This window comes from Sebastes umbrosus, chromosome 3 (assembly GCF_015220745.1).
Source record: "Sebastes umbrosus isolate fSebUmb1 chromosome 3, fSebUmb1.pri, whole genome shotgun sequence".
Taxonomy (NCBI): domain Eukaryota; kingdom Metazoa; phylum Chordata; class Actinopteri; order Perciformes; family Sebastidae; genus Sebastes; species Sebastes umbrosus.
In genome coordinates this window covers 35,025,208-35,041,542 of record NC_051271.1, presented here as the reverse complement: position 1 = coordinate 35,041,542, position 16,335 = coordinate 35,025,208, and the positions used below count along the sequence as shown (strand labels likewise).

Here is a 16,335-nt window from a genome sequence, read left to right as displayed (position 1 = left end):
ACGGGGGAGAACATGCTAACTCCGCGGCAGTACTAACCACTGCACCACAGTGCAGCCCCCTGCATGTATATGACAATTCTAATGAAGTTTAAGTTGAATTCAGCATAGGGCAGTTTACAGTAGTCTTAGTTCTAGCTGATTTTCATCTAAACACAGTTGTATGGTCATTAATCCACAGCTGGTCTCCATGATTTGATTTTTTTCTATTCTCAAAAGTGAAACACAATCTCTCTCACACACACACACACACACACACACACACACAGCAACAGCAGCAGCAGCATCCCTTTAATCCTACATGCTGTGTGACCCCCTGGAACACTGGGATGTGTTTCAACACAAAATATCCACAAATTTGTGTATGTGTGTACAGTATATGCAGCAATCACACATACAACACACAGTCTGGGGGACACATGCATATACAAACATACTGGGTGGGAGAAGCAGTGATGTTTTAAATATTGGTTTAGTTCATGTGTGCAGATGAAAAGAGCAATGCGGTGTCATAACGGTTCATGAAATGAACACAAATCCTGATGTTCCTCCACCATGAATTGGATCAGATGACAATTGCACATTCTATTGTTGTCCATTTGTCATGTGAAAAGTTAATCTTATGGTCAAGTTGAGTCAATTCAGCATTTAACACTTCCTTCATGTTAGATATTTGGTCATTAACTTCAACTGTAGAAATGCTTTAGATGAAGACATGTCCACCACCATCACTTTCAAATGCGCCATATAGTCCAATCAACAAGAGAAGATAATATGACATCATTGAGAACCCCAATGACAGGGCCAGATCTGATTTCTAATTAAGGGACATCTGTGCCATAATTCAGAGCATTTTGGAATGACAGCTTGTGTTAATAAACTCTCACCTCTCACGTACCTGAGCTCTCAATCACAACACACGTTAATGCAACGTAGAATTAGAATTCGACTGGCTGCATTTTCTCTCTGCTGCCTTTCTGTGCTCTTTAGATCTAATCTTTATGTCTTCTCTTCAACAGGTATACTGTACAAGGGCAACGGTGAGAACATTTTCATATCCCAGCAGCCCCCTGTCATCAGCAGCATCATGGGTAAATACACATCTCAATATTATTGACTTGATTGAGCCTGCATGTTTGTGTTGATATCAGTGTTGATCATATCACTGCATGTCAGTAATTTTGTTCCAGTGATGTTAAGTGTGAGCATCACATTCTCATCCCAACTCGTCACATACTGACGCTTTGTCAGACCAATTTTCGGTCGCAGTAAACATGTGCTTAATGTTGTGAATTAAACAAAAACACTTGCTTAGGCTTAGGCAACAAAACCACTTACTTAGGTTTAGGAAAAAACATCAAGGTTGGGCTTATAATTAACTACGTTCGCACAGTGAAAATGTCACTGAACGTTGTGAACATGGGACACGAATGAAGAGCTGATTGTAACGTGATGCACAAGACACAAACAACGGTCTCGTGGATGAAAGCCTTGTGTTTGTTGGACCCATCCGCCTTCCCCTCCCACCTGCCCTGCGTGTCTCTTTCGCTCTTTAAACCGCATCACCTCAGCATTTCCCCTCAGCATTTAATATTGACGCAGATGGGTTTACATTGTAGTTAATGGAAAGTCATGTGCGTTTCATACCGGCACTAAAGGTTGCCTTGTGCGTCGGTATCGAACTCTGGCGGCCGTGACAAAGCATCAGTATCTAACGCCCTGGGAATGAGAACGGGCTGTGTGAGAGCCATAGGAATCTTATGGAACCCAGAAGAAAATCCCTTCTTTTTCCATGTGCTGGTTGCTCTCCAGCAACTACAAAACAATATGAATTTTGGGGGGGGGGGGAATAAACTGAGGGGCCAAATCACAAAGAATGGATTGCGGCCGCTGATAGCACCATGAATTGCGCATCATTTGCCACCACTATCTGCCCTGTCCGTCTCAAGGTCCGATTCACGAAAGGTTTCACAGCACAATCTCACCACACAAAGTTTTGCAGCTGAGTGCAATTTGCCTTTTTCTTTGTGTCTGATCGCAATTATCCATGTGGCAAAGTAGAAATGCGCTTGAGGCCAATACATCGGTTGCGAGGGCTGAGAGTCAGCCTGAGCCAGAGTGCCACTTCCATCCAAACTCCCCGAAGGCAATTAAGAGAGAGGAAAGGGAAACATATAAGGAGGGAGAGATAAGAAATAATTTGTTTATTTGTATATATAATGAACTTTTTTTTATTAATTTTTTTTTTTCTCATGTATTTTCAGAAATGACATGTAGGGGAGCTTCATTCATTTATTTTTCATGACACAACTGTCATTGCATCCCGTCACTGCAATCCCAAAACAAATGAGTTTGAGCAGACACCTCTTATGAAGATGTGAATAATTTCACTCTGACTGCATGTGGCTATCAGCGCTGATCTTTGTGAATTGGACAGTTTTTTCAATGAAGCTCATTGGTGTAGAAAGGGGCCAATTTTGTGTCAAATGTCAGTATATTACCTCATTTAAATATGTGCACTGAGACGCTATTTGGCCCTCAACAGTGTTCAATAACCTGGCTGGATAAAGTTAATATGAAATAAGCTCCCAACTGGTCAGTCTGTTTTGTGGAAAGTGTTGCAGCCAGTAAAAATCGATTGAACTTCCTGTCCCAGGAAATGGACGTCGCCGCAGCATCTCTTGCCCCAGCTGTAATGGACAGGCGGAGGGCAACAAGCTGCTGGCGCCCCTGGCTCTGGCCTGCGGGGCAGATGGCAGCATCTTTGTCGGAGACTTCAACTACATCAGGAGGATCTTCCCCTCTGGGAATGTTACCAGTGTCATGGAGCTGAGGTAAGAGGGGAGGGAGGGAGGGAGGGAGGGAGGGAGGGAGGATGGCTGCTGTTGCCAGATCAGGGATCTGAACCTAATCCAGAGAATACATCCCCCTAGTGTCACAAAGATAAAGGTCTCACTGAGAGAACTCATGATCCATTTAACAGTAAAGCTCTGCCAACACCATTTCATCCAGGTCTCTCAGGGTCATTGCAAATGTATGAATGTTGGTGGATTTGAGTAAAACAAAATATGACCTACACTAAAACATTTGTGAAAAATGAACTGATCGACTTGAGGGTCCTTGGTTTTTTAATTAAAACCTCGCATCTGAATTCAGCTTTTCTGGGCATCTCTCCTTCCTGCACTCAACTGTTCAGCTCCACATCATTGGTCTTGGATGACTTTGAACAGTACTTGAAAACATAAAGCAAGAGAGGGGATAGATGCATGGCCAGATTGGACACTTTGCTACTGATTAACATTCGAGTACTCACTCTTTAGCCAAAGTGCTTAAAGATAAAAGATCACTGTTTTAGTGCTCTGAATTTAGAAACATGCTTCTGGCACACTGTTGAGTGCTCATTTCTCAAAAAACTCCAAGTCTAATAGACAACTGAAATCTTTTTTCCTGTTGACTTCTGTGAAATATGACTGCAACTTCTAACTGTTGCTTTTCTGTTTTACAGTAGATCTTTATTCTGCTGATTTTCATCGTAATATCTAGCAATCTGTCCACTAACTCCTGTTTCCTCTCTTTTCTTTCCTTTGCTTGCACTGTATTAAAGAAACAAAGATTTCAGACATAGGTAAGAGTGACTAATCCTTCTCAACCTTTAACCTTCTTTTCATTCCGCTGTCCCCTTCATGCTGCTTACGCACCAGACTCTTGTCTGCACATTTCTTCACTATTGTTCACTCCTGACAGCTTTCAGACCTGATTATACTGATGTCCTTAGCCCAAGGTCACGGTGCGTAAAGGGGACAGTGAGTTGGATCAAGCTGTTAGCAACATCATTTTGCATATGTAATTTCATTCCTGACGTCCAAGTAATGCTTTAAAGCTGCAGATTGTGTCATGTATGGAAGAGGTGTCGAATAGGTCAGACAGACAGATGACGACAGACAGACACTATCGCATTCTACTCACCAAATTAATTTATGTAATCTGGAAATATGTAATTATCCATCTACTTACTAATCAGTAATGTTGCGATATGACTCAGCAGGGCAGAATGAGGTAGAGAGAAGCAAAGAATTGGTGGATAGGTAGCCCTGGTGTTTGATACCCCCTCATTCCGCTTTTTTTTTGCTTGTTTCCCGCTTTGTGGCTCAAAGGTCGAGCAGGTCGTCCACCAACTGGAAGATTGGTGGTTCGATCCCCGGCTCCTCCATTCCACATGTCGAAGTGTCCTCGGGCAAAATATTGAACCTGCCATACCTTGCATGGCAGCCTCTGCCAGCAATGTATGAATGTTAGTGAATGCTGACATGTAGTGTAAAGCACTGTGAGTGGTGGGAAGACTAGAAAGGCGCTATATAAATGCAAGTCCTTTTATCATTTATTTTTGGTCTCCCTCAGTCTCATGCTCTTTCCCTCTCTAATCTCGACGAGCGTTCACATGAAATCGTGCCCGTTCTTCTGTTGTCAGCTCAGATGAAGTCATCGCTTTAGCAGCAGCCCCTAACAAGTAGACCCAGGAGAGGCGATGTTGGCTGTGGTTACTGGTCCTCTGTTTTATATTTCATTGTCTTTATCCCTCTCACTCCCAGCCCCATCCTCACCGTCCTCACGAAAGATTTCATACCGACAAAAGCAAAAACAACAATCGCAAATAGTTTCAGGCAGGCACCCAAATATTCTTAACGCATGTTAAGTTTCACATAAACATGATGAATTATACATAACATAAATGTTGTGGTGATTAGGCATTTTGGAACAAAATTCTTTGTGTCTTAGCATATTGCAGAATTCCTTGTGTGGATAAGCACTGTAAGTAGTAGTCACGTACTTAGTACAGTTTATACTTCCACTCCGCTGCTTAATATACAAATAAAGATTGTACATACAGAAGATAGCATTATTTATAAAATACTGAATCATATATATTTATAGATGTAAATACCCACCAGTATGTTAAGTTGTTTTTGTGCAGCACGACAAGCTGTAAACACAACATTAACATTTCATCACCTTGTAAAGCGAACATGTTGGCAAAGTTTTGCATCCAGCAGACACAGAGCATTTTGGCCACCTGATGAATGTGAGTCTAATATTTAGGGGTCTTCTGTTTTGGTCTCCACCAACCCCTGAGAAGTAAATATCTGTTGAGCTACTAAATGCTGCACCAGCTAGTTGCTATAGCTTTGAGCTGAGCAGGTAATGTTCAGTCAGTTTGTGAGAGATTTTTTCAGCTGCACACATGCCTCTGAATGGTCTGTTGTCAGCCGACGGCGAAATGGATTCAGCGCAGTCTTGAAGTGTGAAAAGGTCTGTTCACACATGTAGGTAGATCTGAACGCTGAGATTTATGCAAATGCCCCCTTTTTCAAACATGCAAACTGGTCTGGTAAGCTCTCCCATAATGCCACAATGTATGCTCCTTGGTCCCTGGCAGACATTACAAGTGTTATGCAAAGCTCTGAAGCTCTGAGTTCCACAGTGAAGATCCCTTGAATTCAATATGCCACATTTTAAACTCCTCAATCCCAATCCACTTCTCTCTGTTGACCTCTATCCACAAATAGAGGTCAAATCAGATTTTTCTCCTCAAAATCTTCTGGGTTGACCAAAAAGGAAAAACATTGGCCCCGTACTACTTAAACATGTTGAAATCTGGTGGAGAACTCTGTCTCAAGTTCTTGAAAGTACCCTGTGATGTCCTCAGAGTTGACAGGCTTGGTTGATGACATCTCCCAAGTGTTTGAAGAAGTAAAAAGCGAAAGGCTCCAGTTTGAATATCACAGGATAAGACCTTCGCTTTCGCCAGAAATGCTTTTCACGCATCAAACAGAGCTAGCTCACATCAATGCACTCCGCAAATCGCTCCCTAACCACCGAGCCGCCCAACGGGCAGTGGAGAGGAAAACCATTGTAAGCACTGTCATCTCCTCTGGGAGAGATTTGAACTGGCGGTGATTGAGAGATATGAGGAGCTAGCCATGTCAAGATTAAGTTTTTTAACTACTGTGTCCATTACAGAGGTAAGATAGGACTTTGACACTTTAGAGCATAAATTTTCCTGGTGAACAGTACTTCATGACAGGGTGACCAACAGGTTTTCAGTTATTGCCACAAGCCCCCTCTGCTTCCCGACCATTGCCGGATACCATCTGTGGTAATAGCGAATATTTTCTTGATGTCAATTGCTCAGTAAAAGCACTTGCAATCTCTTCCCCTTGAGTGGTGTCAGGCATGTCCCTGTATCTTGCAACAATCACCAGATGTGGGATGTTTCATCCGCAGCCACACTAAACTCGGGTGCAACAGTTTGCTGGATGTGTACATTTTCTGTCATTTCGGTAATGCACCTTTCAACAGTTCTTGCGGAAAGAGGCAAGTCTTTAATCCTGGATAGGATGGTGTCTTGGTTGACTCAGCTCTATCAGACATATCTGTGAAGGTTTTTTTCCCATGTATCATTTATGAATGACTACATTTGCTCATCGTGACGCATGCAAATTAGTACGGCGTGGTCTCTTCTTTGCCAGGTGGTTATTGGTTGTGATGGCAGCAGCACAAAGACCACTCGGCATGAGTTGTGTGCTGTTTTTGATCTTGCCTTAACCTAACCAAGTAGTGTTTGTGCCTAAATCGAACCAAACCTTAACCATAACATTGTCACATCATAAAACTGATTTTTCATTGGGGATTTGTAACAGTTTTGCAAGGCTTTGACAAATGATGTCGTCCTGGTGATAGGGGTGTTAGATCTGAAAACACTTCTAGAGGGCATGGAGAAACAACGTATTCTGACTTGTTGCTCGTCCACCACTAATATCTAACCTTGCAGGACAGCTGGAGTCTCACACAAAATCCATCTTGTCAGGCTCCAAGTAATGCGCTTGTGTCCGGGTAAGCCAGACAACGGACCAATCAGTGTCCTGTGAGGAGCTATTGCAGCTACCGCTAGGGATGCACCGATACCAGGCTCACCTTAGCCGGCGCACGCCAGCCCTCACTTTCATTGCACCACGGGGTTTTTCTTGGACCCTCTGACTCACGCGTGCGTTAGACTCCTTGGTCCGTGTTTCAAGACGGGTCGGGTGGGTTGCAGACATCGCCGCAGACCCCTGGCGCCTTTTATGTGAGAGGGCGCAGCGAGCGCTTTGTCCACGGTCCCGGGAAGCACCTTCACCCAGAGCCTTTCAAAGCCGACCTAGAGCCGGTCGCGGCGCATCGCCTCGTATGCGGGACTCCCCAGCCTGCAGTGTGTCGCTCACACCCTCCAGCTGGCTGTTAACGATGGTCTTTTGGCACAGAGAAGTACTCGTATCGGTACTCGGTATTGGCGAGTACCCAAATTTAAGTACTGGTACTTGTACTCGGTCTGAAAAAAGTGGTATCGTTGCATAGCTACCGCCATGGCTTAGGTGTGTGAAATCCGGTGAGACCATAGCGTATGATGACATGGAGATGCGACTGTTCGTTCTAAACAACGATGCCGGTTCCTGAAGAGGTTAGCGTATAGACGCTGCAATAGCATCAGTTACATCAGAACTGGAGAATATTTCTTTATTGAAAGAAGAGCAAAGAACGGCACTGAACGTGTAAAGTACGGCGATGTTTTCGCCTCGTCAGTTTGATTGACAGATGGTTCATCCAATCACCTGCCAAGTAGTATTTTGAAAGTGCCCGCCCTTTTCCAAACAGTTTCCAATGACGGCTTCTGAGGTGGTTCTGTGAAACAGACCTTCTGACAGGGTCAGGTTAACTAATGTCTGTGTCATGACATGATACCTTTGCCTTGAGTCATTTGTGTAAATCCTGAGTTTAATTAGGTTTTCTGAGATCATCTGCCTTTTACATACAAACGATACAAATGTACTGTTCCAGCTTCCTCTACATATCCGTTCCCTCTCTGTGATTCAGGCTGATTTGCTGCTCTGTCTCATCCCCTCATTTTCTCTTTCCTCCCTTTTGAAAGTGAAGCGTCTATCTCCTCCTACACGTACAGAGCAGCTTCATACCTGGGGCTTCTTCGCCACTAGCAAAACACAATGATTGGATTCAAATTTTTACTCATCCAAATGTGGTTTCAATTAAATTTCACTCTAATTAAAACAGAATTTCCTCTCGGGAGGACAAGTCATGTCACTGAGGGTTTTTTTCTACCTCCTTTGCCCTTCCTTCACGTTTACTTATTCACACCATCTTGACTCTGTGTTCCGTTTCATTTGTTGTAATTATTCCATTCTCCTCTCCTGTTTGAGTTTCTCTCTTCTCTCGCCTCCCGTCATTCACTACATTCTTCATTTTTTTCTCACCTTTATTGACAGCCAAACTTTCCTTCCCTCTTTGTCTCCTTCTTTTCCTTATTCTTAATTTATTTCCTACACATTTTTTTCATTCCCTCAGTCAGTCCTTTATTCCCTCCCCTTCGGTCTTCCTCTTGTCCTGTGCTCTGTATCCTCTCCTCATGCAATTCCATCACTCCTGTGTGTCTGTCTGACAACATGGGTTTTGTCTCTCCTGAATCTTGAAAATGTTTCAATCTTAATGGGATTTTTCTGCTTAAATAAAGGTTAAATGAAGACAAAAGAGCATGCTTCTCAGCATGTCTAGGCCTCACAAGTACAGAACAACACAAACTGTCTCTGTCACATATACACACACACACACACACACACACACACAGAGTCTGTCTATTTTTAGCTGTCTAATTAACAACCTGTGATCATCTGCTGATTATCACCAACCACTGAGACTTATGGCTTGGGGCCAGTGCATGTATGTATATACCCACGCCTGTCGTGCGTGTGTGTGCGTGTGCATGTGTGTGTGTGTGTGATAAATTGCACATGACAGTGTGACAGGCATCATTAAGAGTGTGTCACAGACAAGTGAAGGCCGATCGCAATAGTTTTGAATTTTCAATTGGTTTTTATTTCATTTTATTTTCGTTTTAGTTAGTTAGTTTGTTTGTTAGTGTATTTGGTAGTTTTATTTTGGCTTCAATTTTTTCGTAAAGGTTTAGTTTTAGTTTTAGTTTTTATGTATTTAGTTTTAGTTTGTTAGGGCCAGCTATAATCTCAGAAGTATGCAGCTATATACATACAAAACACATGGTTGGAGAACTGTGTAAGAATGGCCATAATGTTTAATGTTTAATCTATGCGCTACTTAAGTGAAGCAATTCAGTCATAGCGCCATCTGCTAGAATGTCAAGTCCATTCAGTTTCTGTGTCACAAGAGTTGACGGAAATTCGTGCGGTCTCCTTTTTTCAGTAGTGATATATTATATCTAAAAAACTCAAACTGAATTAATTTACGTTAATTTCTATTTTACTTTTATATGTTTTTACCCAGGCAGAATAGTTTGTTTAATTTTAGTTTTTTTTTAAAGAATATAGTACTTAGTTTCAGTTTACTAAAAATGTTTTTCACTGGTTATATTTGTTTTAGTTTCAGTTTTAGTTATAACCCTGATTCAGACTGACAGACAGACCAACCTACTGTCGCGCACACACACACCCCCACACACACACACACCACCTGGTACTCCACTGGAAGTAAATTAACACCAGCGTCTTGTCTCTCAGTTCATCAACCCTCCTTTTATGCATTACTTCTTCATTATCATCAGCTCGAGAAAGTCTCCTTCATTTCCGTCATAATGACGCTGGAACCAAATTGTAAATCTGCTCCGTTCACGGTGATTTCATTGTGAGCTTGTTTCGGATCATGTAGTGAAGTCAGCAGGGTGAGCTGGAGGAAACAATCCACCAAGGACACATGAATGATTTTAGTGTCTGTCTTCAAAACTGGGTGTATTTCTTTAAAGTTTTTTAATCGCTGATGTCAGAAATACTGATGTTATTAAAGATACAGCTCGACTAAACCAATCCTCTCTTGTTTCTTTCTTGTTTGTTACCCGCCTCCCCTTTTTGTCTGTCACTACCCTCCATAGCAACAACCCTGCTCACCGCTACTATTTAGCCACCGACCCAGTAACGGGGCAGCTGTACGTGTCAGATACTAACTCTCGACGAATTTACCGACCCAAGATGCTCAGCGGTGCCCGTGACCTCATCAGTAAGCATGCACTACAGTAAAACACCATGTTGGTAGAAATGAAAGCAATCAGTTTTTTTTTTTCAATTGTTAATTTCAATGCAATGTTCTCACACACATCCACTACCAAAGGAAAGGGACTGTTACAATAAATGCATAATATTTGTGTTCAGGTAATGGAGAAGTGGTGGCTGGAACTGGTGAACAATGTCCTCCATTTGATGAAGGACGATGTGGAGATGGAAGAAAAGCAACAGAGGCACAGCTACTGGGACCTAAAGGTACACACACACAAACACAAGACATAGGTACAGGTTGATGGTTATTATTCAAGCCTGTTTCATAGCCATTGTCCCTGAAGAGGATTCTCAAGATTTAGTTCAGCCATACTCCCCCCCGAACACTCATACTTGGTCCTACATTTAGAATCAGGAGCATAAGCATTTCATCAGCTTTCTTACGCCCCGGCCAGACCGCCCACATGAACAGCGGGTGGCGGCTGCGGCGCGTGGTGGGTGTGTGATTCAGGCTTCGGGTGTTCACATCAGCTGCGTTTCTGCTGCTGCTGTCAGCCCTTTCTTTCTACATAGAGCTTGCCTTTGATAATGGCCATTTCATCTCATTATAAATGTCATTTATATTTATTTTAGACAGAAAAAGGTTAAGCAACGTGTGGTAATTTGTAAATTATAGTAATAATCCACAATTAAAACCCATTACTTTATTCATTCATGGAGCTCCGCAAGTCACTGCATGTTCTACAACACTGTCCTGCAAATATTTGTGATTTAAAAATAAATCTTTACTCTTTTTCATCTCTGTAACATTTTCCACAGATATAGACACCAAAACTGTAGTAATGTTGCTGATATGATGTCAATATACAGTCAATAGATCACCTTCACTGTCTTTTGCTGCTGTGAACCGCGCGGCTAGCGTCAAAAATAGGCGAGACCTCGAATCTCTAGAAGAGACGCAGCTCACACGCAGCCGAGCCGCTGCTCGGTTAGGGCAGCGTGGCTGCACTAACCTGTTAACACGGACACCGAAATAAAAAACAACAGGTAATGCAGCCGCAACGCGCTCCTGACGTTCCTGATGTGGCCGAGGTTTTATCCTTAGAAAGTCATCCTACTTCTGCCAGAACTTTGTAGAGCTGCAGAGCTGTACTGAAATTTAACAAGTCTCCAGCTCTGGGCAAATGATACAAGCATGTGCACAGTCTGGGAGGTGGGCTATATAGGATCTAGGAGCTATTCAAAGATATTCATTGGATTAAACTTCTCATGACTCATTTTGTCCGTGGTGTAATTGCTCCATCCACCAAACTGCACCAGCTCCACGCATCCATTCAAGCATATTCTTCCATTTCCTGATTAATTGGCATCAAGGGAATACCGCTACCACAGGAACGATTTGGGTCCCTCACACACAGTTTAACGATGTCCCTGACAATAAAAGTGGAGGAATAAAGATTGTATGCAAATTGGAGGGTCCCTTGCATTTGTCAGTGTCATTAATGGTTGGCAGAACATCATTGCTTCATGTCTGGATGAGGATATATTCTATTAACAATTTAAAAAATTGTTGTCCCCATTATTCACTTAGACACAGAAACATTGGAATATAGGGTCCAGGTTGAAAAATACAGAAGTTACCCTTTAAATTAGTGGTGGAAGGTCGAGTTCATAGATGGCTGTGTTCCAAGCGAGGGGGGTGAAAGGGCCTTCATTCATATATTAATCTTGACTGACTTTGCTTAAATACACTCAGGCTCTACATGTTCTTGATGGTTTTTTTATTATCTGCTGCAGCTGCATCCTGACTCCCCACAGGAGCATTACCTCACTTCATTTTCTCCTTTGAATCCTGGATTTGATGTATTAATAATCACCTGGACTATATAACTATACATTGAATTGTGTACGTGTGTTCTTTGTTTCTGTTCCCCTACAGGGATTGCAGTTGACAGAAACGGTTTGATCTACTTTGTGGACGGGACTATGATCAGGAAAGTGGATCGCAATGGAATCATCTCCACAATGCTGGGCAGCAACGACTTGACCTCTGCACGACCTTTGACCTGCGATACCAGCATGCACATCAGACAGGTAACATTCAAAGACTGCCCCGACTCCTTTTCTCTAACTTTTCACTATGCCGTCACAATGTTTATATAAAAATGTTTCCAGATAGCATAAATCGCTATTGCAGATAAGTTGTACATCTATGTGATTCATAGTTGGTTGTAAAATAGAAAAAAACATAGTTCAAAACAAGGCTCTATGACTGATATTCAATACAGTTGACAGGTGGCTCTGATGTGCCACCAGAAAGAATAGAGGTCTGGTTACTTAATTTATTTCAGAAACTCATCAGACAGAGGCAAAAACAAATCAAATCGGAGTGAGATAGAGAACAAGAGAATCTTTGTTTTTGTTTTTTGCAACTTATTTTCAGAGTGAGAATGTACAATCTTGCATAAACAAGATGGACCACCTACACACACACACACACACAGATAGATATTAAGCCTTGTTTCTTCTGCTTTCCTGAGGGTCTAATGCTTGACACTTGCTCTCTGAGAGAGAGAGAGAGAGAGAGAGAGAGAGAGAGAGAGTTATGATCTGTTTTGTGGGCAGAGCAGTGTAGTTAGGGCCATATCTTACAGAGTTGAAGTTATCTGAACTCTGTGTCCTCCTCTGCAGACTTTGGCTCAGTTTGACTTCTAGCAGTTATCTAGCTGACCTCTTGAGTTCACTTGAGGAAACATGTGAACTGGCAGCCTACACTTGTTCAGCTTTCACAGCTCTTTCTGTAGATGCACATTGTTTTATTTTAAGTGAAGTTTACAGTCAGTATAATATGTATGTAAATGTGTATAGATGTAGTTTATCGAATACATTTAATGGGAACAATACATTTCGATTTATTTAGTTATATTTAAAGTTTTCATACTTTAAAATAACTCTTCTAACCTTCACCTAAGGGTGGATTTTGTACACTTTTTCATTTATTTTTACAGATGCCCCCTCAGTCCTCTGTAGTTTTAACAAGTCAAGTTGAACTGGCCATGACTCCAGCAAACATGTGAAGTCAGGAAGACGTTCAGATCATGTCTGTATAACGTCCTTCAGTCCAGACAAAATTTTGTACGTCTGGTGGACATGCAAGTTTGGTTCAATATTTAAGGGGCCTTTTTGGACATCTGTGGATGTGCAACTCAGGTTGACAAAAAATAGTTGGACGTTAAACGACGTCAGTATTAGAATCAATAATATCAGATACCAAAATACGGCGTAGTTTAATGAAAGTACAGAGTCGTGAAGTGAAGCTCTCTCTCCTCTCCCCCCGCTGTCGTCTCTACATCCAGGTTCGTTTAGAATGGCCCACAGATTTAGCCATCAATCCCATGGATAACTCCATCTACGTCCTGGACAACAACGTTGTGCTGCAGATCACTGAAAATAGACAGGTACCAACATTGACGACATTGAATGTTTTACAAATTTCCTGTCACATGTGCTTGCTTTTTTAGATGAAATATTTGTTTAATAAATTGACTTTTTCAAGCAACATAAGAAAAACCACATCAATTCATGAAATAGCTTCATCCCATACACAGTGTTACGTAATTATTCATAACCATGTATGTGTTCAGGTTCGTATCATGGCAGGTCGCCCCATGCACTGCCAGGTACCAGGCATAGAATATACTATGGGGAAGAGAGCGGTCCAGACCATGCTGGAGGGAGCTACAGCTATCGCCTTGTCCTACAGCGGTGTCCTCTACATCGCAGAGACGGATGAGAAGAAAATCCACCGCATTCGACAGGTAATCTTCTGGACATACAGTACATGGCACATTCATGTACGGTAATTTCCTGTTTATCAGATGAACAGTTTTTGCATCAAGGAAGTACAACTTTGAATGTCTGTCCAAGTCGGCAATTAGTAACAGTAGCAAGAAAGGTCCCAGATCGAACTTGATGCAAGCACATTAGTCCAATGAAAATAATGAACTGAATGCTACTAGTGTGTCGTTTTCTTTTTTTTTATGTGAAAGAGCACTTCTGTTTTAAAATGTCTATTTGTGGCTATCACCCCACTAGGTGTCGACTGATGGAGAAATTACCCATCTAGCTGGAGAGCCATCTGACTGTGACTGCAAGGTACTATACTGTAGCACAGCTACTTCACATTTAGATCATTTGACACCAAAAAGTGTCATTTTTAGTCCTCCACGTCTTTCTATTAAAACTTAAATCTTTCAAACAATCAAAATGTCATCTCTTAAAGGAACAGTGTGTAGCACATGTAGCATATAATAGAATAAAAAAATTGAATTAATAAGTTTTTTTCTCTTGATGAATTATTGATGGTGCCCACATCTCTTTTCTGCTCTCCATAACATATGCCAAGTTGAATCAGTCATGTAATGTCATTCTCTACCTCTCACTTCTGTCTTGGCTCGCTGCTTCTTCCTCTCCCACTCCGCACCTCCCTCTGTCCTGCAGAACGATGCCAACTGTGACTGCTATCAGACAGGAGATGGCTATGCTAAAGACGCAAGGCTTAATTGTCCTTCCTCTTTGGTGGTGTCTCCGGATGGGACGCTGTATGTGGCTGATCTGGGAAACATCCGGATTCGAGCCATTCGATGCAACCAACCACCTACCGGTATGTATACATTACACACACATAGACACTAATGTTGTTCCCCATCCCTCTCTGTATTTGGAGGGCCAAAATATCAGAAAACAAAAGAAGAACAAAAAAATGGATTTCAAGACTCATCTCACCGTTGTTGTACGTCACCCTTTCTGTTACAATTGTCCCAATACACCGATCAGCCATAACATTATGACCACCTGCCTAATATTGAGTAGGTCCCCCTTTTGCCGCCAAAACAGCCCTGACCCGCCGAGGCATGGACTCCACTAGACCTCTGAAGGTATGCTGTGGTATCTGGCACCAAGCCGTCAGTAGCAGATCCTTTAAGTCCTGGAAGTTGTGAGGTGGGGTCTCCGTGGATCGGACTTGTTTGTCCAGCACATCCCACAGATGCTCGATTGCATTGAGATCTGGAGAATTTGGAGGCCGAGTCGACACCTGGAACTCGTTGCCATCCACATGATGTAAAAGAAAACGTGATTCATCACAACGGGCCACCTTCTTCCATTGCTCCGGGGTCCAGTTCTGATGCTCACGTTGCCATTGTAGGCGCTTTTGGCGGTGGACACGGGTCAGCACGGGCACCCTGACTGATCTGTGGCTACGCAGCCCCATACGCAACAAAACTGTGATGCACTGTGTGTTCTGACACCTTTCTATCGGAACCAGCATTAACTTTTTCAGTAATCTGAGCTGCAGTAGCTCTTCTATTGGATCGGATAACACGGGCCAGCCTTCGCTCCACACGTGCATCAACGAGCCTCGGGTCTGACCCTGTCGCCGGTTCACCGGTTTTCCTTCCTTGGACCACTTTTGGTAGGTCCTGACCACTGCAGACCGGGAACATCCCACAAGAGCTGCAGTTTTGGAGATGCTCTGACCCAGTCGTCTAGCCAGCACTATTTGGCCCTTGTCAAAGTCGCTCGCTTCCAACACAAAGTTCAAAATGTTCACTTGCTGTCTAATATATCCCCCCAACTGCCAGGTGCCATTGTAATGAGATAATCAATGTTATTCACTTCACCTGTCAGTGGTCTTAATGCTATGGCTGATCAGTGTATGAGTTCAAGTGTTATGGGGTGTATACATTCAAATGAAGGCCATGATGTGTGTACACTATTTACATGGAATTTGGACCACATGGACTCATATTTGGGCCTGAAATGATGCTGCACACCAACCACTGATTGTGTCTTTGTGTTTAAAGAACAATGTTCTTTGGGTTTGAACAGTGACTACACAGAGTCTGAGGGGTTAAAGAGGTTAACAGCTGCTACAGCAGTATACAACGGACCATACTGTTCATGCTTTCACAGTCTAAATGACCATCCATTATAGCCAAAACCAATTGTTTTGCTACTGGTTAATTGTAATGGCTGCTGGGAGAAATCTGTATGAGTTTAACAAAGACAAAAAGTATATAAAAATAGAAGATAAAGTGAATAATACAAGAATCACAAGTATGTCCTTATATCTGCTTGTCTGGGTGTCTTCAGGCTCCCTAGCTTCAGGTCCCAGCTCCTATGAAGTGGCCTCTCCAGCCTGTCAAGAGCTCTATGTGTTTGATGGGAATGGCACTCACCAGTTCACCATGTCTCTGGTCACTGGAGACTA

At 42.6% G+C, this 16,335-nt stretch overlaps 1 protein-coding gene across 9 annotated transcripts in view; it reads left to right on the top strand.

Annotated features, from left to right (window-relative positions):
* The window catches only part of LOC119485982 (teneurin-3), a 387,301-nt gene that overhangs the window by 331,790 nt on the left and 39,176 nt on the right, over positions 1-16,335 (top strand). For 6 of the 9 annotated variants that reach the window (XM_037765854.1, XM_037765852.1, XM_037765850.1 and 3 more), the window contains 11 exons: positions 1,017-1,088; positions 2,654-2,831; positions 3,602-3,622; positions 9,944-10,068; positions 10,221-10,328; positions 12,004-12,158; positions 13,421-13,522; positions 13,709-13,882; positions 14,160-14,219; positions 14,565-14,727; positions 16,218-16,335. The exon at positions 16,218-16,335 is cut by the window's right edge and continues 21 nt beyond it. In XM_037765854.1, coding sequence (XP_037621782.1) covers positions 1,017-1,088; positions 2,654-2,831; positions 3,602-3,622; positions 9,944-10,068; positions 10,221-10,328; positions 12,004-12,158; positions 13,421-13,522; positions 13,709-13,882; positions 14,160-14,219; positions 14,565-14,727; positions 16,218-16,335 — 1,276 coding nt within the window. The remainder of the gene's footprint in view (positions 1-1,016; positions 1,089-2,653; positions 2,832-3,601; positions 3,623-9,943; positions 10,069-10,220; positions 10,329-12,003; positions 12,159-13,420; positions 13,523-13,708; positions 13,883-14,159; positions 14,220-14,564; positions 14,728-16,217) is intronic. The other 3 variants (XM_037765855.1, XM_037765851.1, XM_037765849.1) reach the window with 1 other exon arrangement.